At 44.7% G+C, this 10,040-nt stretch overlaps 1 protein-coding gene across 1 annotated transcript in view; it reads right to left on the bottom strand.

The window, feature by feature from the left end:
* Positions 1 to 2,717: 2,717 nt before the first annotated feature.
* The window catches only part of PTGFRN (prostaglandin F2 receptor inhibitor), a 37,049-nt gene continuing 29,726 nt past the window's right edge, over positions 2,718 to 10,040 (bottom strand). Inside the window, exons 7-8 of the mRNA XM_009323952.1 lie at positions 4,156 to 4,461; positions 2,718 to 2,914 (exon numbers count right to left, since the gene is read on the bottom strand). Coding sequence (XP_009322227.1) covers positions 2,748 to 2,914; positions 4,156 to 4,461 — 473 coding nt within the window. The 3' untranslated portion in view covers positions 2,718 to 2,747. The remainder of the gene's footprint in view (positions 2,915 to 4,155; positions 4,462 to 10,040) is intronic.

Raw genomic sequence — 10,040 nt, 5'->3', positions numbered from 1 at the left:
GAGCAGGGAGCTCCGACCAAAATAACCCTGAGTTTTTTCCAGCAGGGAGAAAGTGTGCTATGTTGTGTGCTTGGGAAGAGCTGGTGGTTCCCTGCTCGTTCATTCCCTAATTATTGCATTACAGTCATGATCCTCTCTCCCTAAAACTTAACTAAGAGCACATAAACAAGGAGTCAGTCTGCAAGGACAGAAAGTGACTGATTCTGTGCTTCGAAATTCACCACCACTACCACCCCTCCCAAGATGCCCCAATGTCACAGGCCTTCCATGAAGAAAGCAGATGTTAATGCAGGAAAGAAGCTGCTAGATCAGTGTGGGAAGGACAGCCAGCATCCCAAACATCAGAATGGTGTTTCATAACACCCAAGGAAAAAGCAAGATTTCACTACAGCAGACAGATAGGAGACGAAGAAAAATTCTTGCTGTCAAAGTAATATCTGAGTCAATCCTTTCCTCAACTCCCTTCCTTTGGAAAGCATCACTACAGATTTCTGGGCTTTCACAGCAGAAGCTAGAGACTGCTTCTGCCCTATTCCTCCTCAGCAGAGGCAGCTACGTCTGCTTGCAACATAGGCCTTTTCAGAGCTCTTCCAGAAAGGAAAACATCAGGCCAGAAAGAAAAGTTGCTATGAATGTTCAGGCCAAAGTCTTCCAGAGGTTTATACGTTTTGGGTGTCCCAGTTTTGGAACACTACAGGAAATGTCTAAGAGAGTCAAATAACAAGTTGCAAGCCCCAACTCTGCAAATCAAGCCCATTTTGAAGACGTCTCACATTCAGCTTCCAAAAATCATTGGACACCTCTATGCATGCATATGTGACTGCATGCATGTTCGCATGGGGGAAGCAAAACGGCCTTCTAGAAAAAACCCTCATGTCAGCCTCAGAACAAAGGTCACAAGGCAAGACAGGAAAAAAACCAAAACACACACAAAGAAAAGTTGCTGCAAAAAACCCTGATTTTGGAATAGCAACAGTGTTGAGTGCAAGGTTCCACTAACACTAATGCAAAATGAAGCTTTCATAGCACAGATACGAGACCTGCAGCTCCCCTAGAATGTGCAGTGGTATGAACTATTAGTGAAGCAGACCAAATATGTAACAAATGTCTAGATTGGCAACAGCACACCACAGCCACTACCAGCCATGGATGCTCTCCTTTAGCATCTTTTCTTTTATCTTAAAAAAAAAAATCTGGAAAGGATTGAGCCCTGGCCTCAGCTCTACATTTCTCACCCTTCTTGATGAGAGCCAAACCCTGGCTGTGACATCAGGTGTGGTACAGTCCTACTTCCTTGTTTGTTTATACACAGTATCTTTATTCTGACTTTTATTGCTTAAAACACCAGCTGTGCTGGGAAGACAGAACTGCCTGGAAAAGGAGCTGCTCCCACTCAGGAGCCAGGTCAGTGTATGTGGAAGACCAAAGCAGGACTTCTGTACTATAGCACCTAGGAATAGGTCCCAAACCCATGGGGGAAGCTCTGTTGCAGACCCATGCACAAGATCAGGATCATTGGAACCTGAAGGATTCTTGCTGCCCTCTTGGGCTTGCTCCTGTTCCTACCCTGAGCCGCACTTCAGCTACTGCAGATCTCGGACTCTGCTCACAGGTTCAAGGGTTACCACTGAGTGACTGGCAGAAGCACCACTGGAGTCTGGTCTGTGCATTCAGTAATACACAGTTTACATAGTCTTCTCTAAACGTGATCAGTTGGCCAACTGCAGACAAAGACCCATCTCATTTTTACTTTTTTTCCATAAGTCACACCATCACCAGTGGGACAAGGTCTCCCACCTCTCTGCTGAGGCCAGCAGAAGGCTGGGCCTTGTCCCTAGACATCACATGCCCCCCTGCCACAAGCAGAACAGGGTCTCAGGCACAACGTGAGCAGCTGTAGCGGTGAGAAAAGAAGGTGGAAGGGTGGGGGAGAAGGTGACCATAAGCAGACATCCAACAAATGCTTGTCTGAGGATTGACTCTTCAGGGTTGCCAAGTTAGTCCCTATTCACCACAGCTAAAAGCTTTGAGCACTGAAAATAAAATTTAAAAAGTTTAAAAAAAGTGTCTCAAAGACCTCCAGGCAAATTATGTTTTGGTGTTAACTGCAAACCCTTTGAAAGCCAGGGAAGAGAAGGCATGCTGACAACCATAAACCAATTCTTTGCTGGAACTGTCTCATGAGGCACCAGCAGAGGAACCTTCTCCAGCCTTCAGTTGAACACAGAAGTCTGTGAGATACCAAGGTGGACAGAGAAAGGGAACAGGATGGTGTGATGGGGGTAGAGGGGAAAAGTAGAGTGGTTGATACAATGAAAGTCTAACACTTCTACCAGTCCCTTTCTCACCCATCACCCTGCCCACCATGCTTTCATACAGGGACATCTTTTCAAAACAAAGAGCCCGGGGGGGGGGGGGGCTGGGGAGACAAAATGCCAAACAAAACAAACAAAAAACCCTTAGTGAATTTTGTCACAGGGCCCTGCTGAAAGAAGGCTCAACAGTTTACACATTAGAAGGAAATGATCCCTATGCAGAAAGTGCTGCCGGAAAAGGAGAACTCTTGAGTCACTAAATATGGTCTGAATGCTCTCAGGACATGACACGTAACAAGGAGAAGCTTGAGGTCCAGGCTGAAATCAGAGAGGAAACGCACTGTCTTGTCTGGGCCTGTGAGCGAGTGTCTCAGCACAGTCCAAAAGCTCTGTGAGTCTCTCCCAAAATGCAAGTGTGTCTGGCTCCCGCACTCAGTCCATCTCCATCGACATTAGCCGGCGACGCTCTCGTCTTGTTTCCTGTACTTCCTTCTTGCAGCACCAACGGGAGCTGCAGTAGCCAATGAGGCAGGATAAGAGTCCAATGACAGTGGCCAGACCAATGCCAATCAACAGGGGATACTTGAAAGCATTCAGAACTGAAAGAGGAAAGCAAAATCATTAGATATCACTGAGAAATTCAGAGATCCCCTTTATTTATTCTTGCCTAAAAGAGAAGATCCCACATTATTCAGTCATGGGCAGATTAGTTATTTCAGAAGGAAATTACACTAGTTTTCCTTCTTGATTTCTGTCTTTTGAGGTTTAGAAAATCAGTCTCTTACTGGACTCTCTTACCCCCTCACCCTAATTCTTCCTCCACCATTTCAAAGCCTCAGGGAGGCTGGAAGCACCAGAGGAAGACAGCAAAGTAGAGCTAGTTCCAAGAGGTATTCCACTACCTGTTCCTCCAAAAGCCTTGCAAAGTTTCCCCATCAGAGGCAGACTGTGGCTGCACTCTTTGCAATGTGTTTCCAAATGGCAAGCAGTAGACTCCTTTACGCTTTGCTTGATTAGAACTACTCATACAGTATATTCACTGCCACTCAGAAACCTTGTCTAATCAACCTCCAAAGTTGGTACCTAAACAAGAAATTTGATTTGTAGGCACCTACTGCTCAGTTAAAAGGCAGGGTCAAGAACTGTAAGGCGTTTGGAAAGTACAGTTATAATAGTTTTTTGCACAGTAGGGAGAACAAAAACTTCTGATTCCTTTCAAGTTCACGGAACCTCCCAATATGACCTTTCCTGGAAATACTGAGAAGAAAGCAACTAGTTCAAAACCCCTCCTGCATTAATTTTCCACCTTAGCTATGTGCTGAATGCAGCATCTAGCTTGCAACTTCCTTCTCATGAAGTCTAGCAACCCTTGCAGCTCAGGTTGGAAAGCAGACAAGGCGTTAAGTGCAGGGAGCAGGATGTCTTGTGGTTAGGAGAGGGAGGAAGGAGTCAGAGCTCTGACTTTGTTCTCAGCTTTGATATTAACCACAACACGACTACTTCAGCACACCCCATCTGCAAACCAAGGCTTCCTCCTGCAGGCAGCAGAAGGGTTAACACTTGGAGAGAATACTATGCCTTGACTAAAAGATGTCCCAGCTATGCAAATCACCACCAAGAGATGATCACGAAAGAGAACACTCCAGTCTTATAAGTATGATCTGTTCAGGCCTACCTAGTCTACAGAATCTGAAATCAGCAGTTGCAAACAATAGAAAAGGATAACAAAATCTCATGAGATTATCACAGGCACCTTTAAAAACAGCCATGGGGAATATTTGTCACAGATATAACAAGGTGTTAAACAACATATTGCATAACACACGTTGCAATCTCTTACCATCCATTTTCACAGATAGAAAGATGGGTTTGGCTTTGATGTCAGGTTCCCGCTGCCATACACCGGTGGCAGATCGCACCCACGGGGTCACTACGCAGTAGTGGTTCCCAAAGTCATGGTCCTCACAGCCATGCACGCGGAGCCGGAATTCCAGCGGGCTGATTCTCTCCAGGCTGAGATCACTGCTCCCGTTTCTCCTGCTCTGCATGACAATCCCTCTCCGGTCCAGCGAGGCCAGCAAGACAGGCTCTCTGTCCAACGCAAAGGATCGCACAGCAAACCAGGAGACATCAAAGGACATATCATCTGCATTTGTGGACAAAGAAGAGTTTGGACATGTTGGTGAGCTCTGAAGAGTATTCATAGTGCCACTTCTCAACAGAAGCATAGCCGACACTGGTCTGACAGTGGAAGAAAAAAAGAAAAGAAAAAAGGAAAAAAGAGTGCCCTGAACATGTCCTTTCTAAGAGGATTCAAGCAGTGAACTGTGATGAAATGCACTGGCATGAAGAACGTAGCTGCACAGAAAAGGGTGACTTACTACAGGGACAACAAAGAGGAGATTTCTTGCTTTCTTGCCTGCCATTCTAAAATTTGTATTTCGTTTCTGATCTAAGTTTTTACCAAGCAGGCCTAGTGTCATAATAAGTTCTATAACTATGCTGAATCTACATTGAAAAGGGATTGGAAGTGCTCGGTATTTGCTAGCAGAGAGTGATGTGCAATCACTATCCTCACGCAGGGCCTACACAACCACAAAGTCAGAAGGCTCTTTCCGGGTTAGACCTAACCTTTCCAGATTAGACCTAGTCTTCAGACTCCTTCCTTACATTTTGTCTGCCTAAATGAATACAGAGATTCTACACAGAGAACAAAAAATTACCTACAAAAATACAAAGCGTTCAGGAGCAAAGCCTGACCATGATGCTTTTTATACATTTTTTCCAGAGTTGTGGGTTACTGTCACGCATCATCAGGCATCATGCCTTGTACAAGTTTTGCCACCCAAGGAGATAGTCTATAAAAATGCATTTACAACACCTTTAAAATTTAACATAGCTGACAGCTAGTCAGAGTTCATCAACACATCTAGCTCTTTCTACGTTCATGCAAGATCCTATTGATCCCATTAGCAGATCTCAGTCTTAACCCTATTAGGCTCACGTAGCTGAGTATCTACTTTAGAAATCACTGCTATTCTTTGCTAACATGAGCCCAGCAACACCTGTCAGAGTCTGAAACCTGGCATGACCTAGAGCATAGACAGCAAAGCCTGCTCACTTGTTTCATCAACAGGTCTTCCTTCCTGGCACATGAGCAAACTGATGGGCCCAAACTGGAAACAGAGGTTACTATTTCTGTCCTGAGTTTTGGGTACTGGTAGAATGTGCGCACAGGGCTTAACCTTTTCACACTTAAGACAGTCCCAGTGATTTTGGCAATGTATCAAACCTCCATTTGCTAGTATTGAGATCTCTGAAAAATACAGTATTAGCAATCTGAAATTTAAAACTGATCTTTCACCTAATTGAGTTTGCTCTTCTCTGAACTTCCACATTTGATCTCCAGGCTAACGGAAAAATTAAAGCCCTAAACATGCTGCTGTACTCAAATTCTTTGCAGATATAAGTGAAGAAAATTTTTAAGCCTCTATCAGGCAAGCTAACACTTTAGGAAGGAAGGAAACCTTAAAATATTATTTTAAAGTAAAGTGAAGTAAAGGGACATCCTCAGCTCTGCTACTTGAAGTATAACATCAGCTGGCCAGACAGAACATTCCTCCTTACTGCAGACAAAAAGCAGCCACTGTTTGGGGTATAATTAACTCCCCTGTAAGGTGCACTGGTTTTACACACATCTTCAAAAATGAAACAAAAAGATAAGAAAGCAGATGTTACTACCAGAGACCCTGGTTGATCAAACTGTTTTGAGGCACCAGCCAGTTTCCTGTCCTCCCTGCCATGGCCAGCTACTCCGGCTGACAGCACAGAACCTCAAGAGAGCACCTTGCCTGTTTTGCAGCCCTACAGCAGGAGTAGGTTTCCCAGTCCTACACGGGGGTCAGCATAGGTCATATGGACCAGCAGCCCCCACAACAATCACTCCTGCCAATCGTACTATAAATACTACTATAAGTTACTTGGCATGGCACTCAGACCGCTTCCCTTGAAAGCAAAGTTAATAAAAATTACCATCAACACGTGTTCAGTTAACGGGACCAAACTTTGACCTCTGCTTTGTGTACTCATCCAACCGCCTGTGGGAAACAGCCTCTACTGGACAGAGCTCTGTTTCTATAAACTACTCTGTCTGTGCTGCCTGTTTATGCCAAATACGGTAATAGCACCAGTCCACAGGCAGTCACATTGGGAACAACCAATTCCTTCCAAAGATCAAGAGTGCCATTAGCTCTTGTGTTTCCAGGTACCACAGGAGCATATGGACACCTTCCAGGCTTAGTCCAACTATGCTGAACACACCATTGCACTTGCTAAAAAAAGGTTTGAACAATAAATTTAGGTATTAAAAAAAATTATCTAGCTTTCAGATTCCCAGGCAACTTGCTACCTTTGAAGAATTCCTTTTCAGTCTCAGTTAATTTGAGGTTCCCTTCCCTCCACATACAAAAATGAGTGCAGGCACTTGCTGTCATTTTGAAATAGCTGAATCTATCTTCTGTAATTACAACATGGGACAACAGTATTATGCCAACATATTTTATTAGTCAGTATACACAGTGTGCAATTAGTGATTCACTACAGTCAGAGGGAAGATTTGGCTCTGAGTACTCTTTGTCACTATCCTCCTTGAAATAGCTTAATACAGCAAAGTAATCTGATTCATTTCTTTGTATCCCTGGTTTTCATGCAATAAAAACACAGGAAGATTTAGCAAAACCAGGACATAAATCAGGTGCTCTCTAAAGATCAGTGATGACCATGCCTAGCATGGTCTCAAGTGCTAATAAATATGTAGTTTTACTGACATAAAACAGGTCACACACTAGGCTTCCCAAAAGCATCTGTACCATTCCACACACATCTTGCATCAATGTTGACAAGTCACTCTCACAATTTTTGTCCCCAGTCTACCAAAACCAAACCCAACCACAAGAACCACACTCACACTTAACACTACATAGGTTTCTTCCACCAGTTCCTTCCATGCTCCACAACGTTGTGAGTAGTGTGGGACACCTTGTCCAGGTGTCCCACAGAGGAAAGCATAACACCTCAGTGCCAAGTTCAGAAGGCCATCAAGGACCTCAGTGCCCCCAGGTCATGCAACTCAGCTGCTTTCATAAAGGAACACAAAGCACTGGGAGCTGGATGCTTCAGAGCTCTGTGAGCAGAGCAATAGTGATGCTATGCTTCCTCCCCTCCTCAGTTAGGGAGGATCATCAACATGTAAAGCACATCTTTATGCACATTTCAATTTGACACACAGGACTAAGCTGTCTGGGTCTTAGCTGCTTCCCTGGCCAATTACTCCTCAAAACAGGGAATCCTATTTCTAGACCAGCTCTTAGGAACCATACACTTCCACTACTTAGAATGGAGCTCTCTCAGCATCTTGTTACAGTGCTGAATCACAATTTTGAGACCCTTTTTGTTTACTACATTTAAATGAGGTTGAATAGGACTTCCTAGAGAGCTGAGCAAACCACTTCAAGCCATACAAGAGGTAAACAAGCTGGTTTTGTTAAATTCTCCAGAGTACCCACTGGGTCTGTCTGGAGCAGATAAAAACACATCTCCTTTCAGGCACAGTAAGTAATACTTTTAAATCCCTAAGCACATAGCCCAAGAAGGGGTGATCTGCGAAGTCTAGAGAGATCATTTGTGAAAATGTGTATTCAACAGAAGTATCAGGAGCAGCTTTTATATCTTCAGGGCACAGAAGAACTACTATTCCCGCCAACACACACATACTCCCCTCATATCAATTCAAAACACCAACCACAGCTGCCAAGCCAAAGGAGCACTTCTTTAGATGGAGCAGTTGCTGCCATGTACTGAGTTTAGTAATACACACTCCATTTCAGCAGGGTCTCAAAGAAGCAGAGGAAATTAAAGCACACGGCAGTCACGCCAAAACCTTTTCCACCCTTTTGAAAATTTCCCACAGGATGGGTACACACAAACACACACAGAGTATTGTGAATTGCCTCTACCAGACAAGGGTCCAACCCATAAGTAACGCTTCTAGAAACAAATGGTTCAATCTAACTGCAACAAAGAAGGGCACTGACAAAGAACATTGGTCATTTAACTTTTCCTCAGCTCCTTGAAAGTATTTTATTTTTCTGATTGTGCATACAAAGAAGGAGAAGAGGTGGCACGTGACACCTCAACTTATTACAGGAAGCATACATACTAACCCACATGCATGCTTGCAAAGTTGAGTGCCTATGGGTATAAGAGCAGAGCTGGCTGGCATACCGAGTGTGTTCAAAGTGTTTTGGATGCACATTTAACAAGACATCCTATGAAATTCCCTGATCCTTCTTTGCTCACAAGAGGGCCCAAAGCACAGCCCTGCAGCAGGTCTGACACCAGAAGAGCAGATGGCCTTTGAAAGTCATCATGCCGCTCAGAAGAGAATCAAATGCAATTGCTCTGCTCTTCTTTCTCATCACATTCCCAAATGGAAAGACCATGTCTGTACTGCTGTTATCTGTTTTCTTCTAGGAGATGCTAGCAACTCTTGCTCTGTTTATCCGATTACCTGGTGTCAGCTTTCCCTAACAACGTGCCTCATTTCCCCACTGGGATGAGACAGCCCTGTTATTTTCACAGTCTGTCTAATGCTTTTTAAATGAGTGCCAAACAAGTTCTCCATTCCAGTTGTGAATTAAATTGTGATACTGACTCAGCATAGAGACAGATCAGAGATGGGATACAGGGGAATAAGGTTACTACTGAGGAACTATATCTGTTTGTTATCATATGAGCCCTTAAGGCCCTTCTTCATCTAACCTGCTCTGTTATCCCACTGCTCTAGTCCCCTCCATCTCTTAAGGCCAAGAAGGCAGACTGACAAGGGAAGTCTGCACACCCTACAGCTGTTGCATAGATTCCAGCTGTTCCCTGCAGCTCTTCTGCCGGTCTCATCCAGAGGACCTTTTCAGACTGGAGAGGGGCCAGCTTCTCAGGCCCATATGAAAGGCCCATATGGGGTTTCTCCACACAGCATGGCTGGTTAGGCCCCAAATCCTGCTCATTCAGCAACTGGAGGCTCAGAGCATAGACTGAAAGGTTCCCTCAAAACCTGCCACAATGCCACACTTTACTCCGTTCCAGGCGTATCTGTTGCCTGTGCCTCATCTGCCTCATTAGAGACAAAAAAATACCAACCCAAAAACCAACCCAAAACAAGAAAAAAAAATACCAAACACAGGGGCAGAGATCTACCATGTTCAAGATGGCGTTACCCAGCTATAGAACAGATTACAGTGCTGACATTTAAAACTGCACTGGCTGCTCATGACAGTTGGAAACAGCATCATTTCCAACTCCAGGCATCGTCTATCAATGCAACAGACATCCATGAACCCTTATGAAGTTGCCCAGTTAAAACTTAATTGTGCTGATGTGCAAGCTCCTCGAAGAGGACACCGTTTCACTTCAATCCCTTTGATTGAAACCGTCCTGGTTAATGGGAGAGGTCCCGGATGACTGGAGGCTGGCCAATGTGATGCCCATCTACAAGAAGGGCCAGAAGGAGGATCCAGGGAACTACAGGCCTGTCAGCCTGACCTCGGTGCCGGGGAAGATCATGGAGTGGTTCATCTTGAGGGCGCTCACAAGGCAGGTGCGGGACAACCAGGGGATCAGGCCCAGCCAACACGGGTTCATGAAAGGCAGGTCCTGCTTGACCAACCT

The sequence above is a fragment of the Pygoscelis adeliae genome, unplaced genomic scaffold (assembly GCF_000699105.1).
Source record: "Pygoscelis adeliae isolate BGI_AS28 unplaced genomic scaffold, ASM69910v1 Scaffold124, whole genome shotgun sequence".
Lineage (NCBI taxonomy): Eukaryota > Metazoa > Chordata > Aves > Sphenisciformes > Spheniscidae > Pygoscelis > Pygoscelis adeliae.
This window is presented reverse-complemented; position numbering and strand designations above follow the sequence as displayed.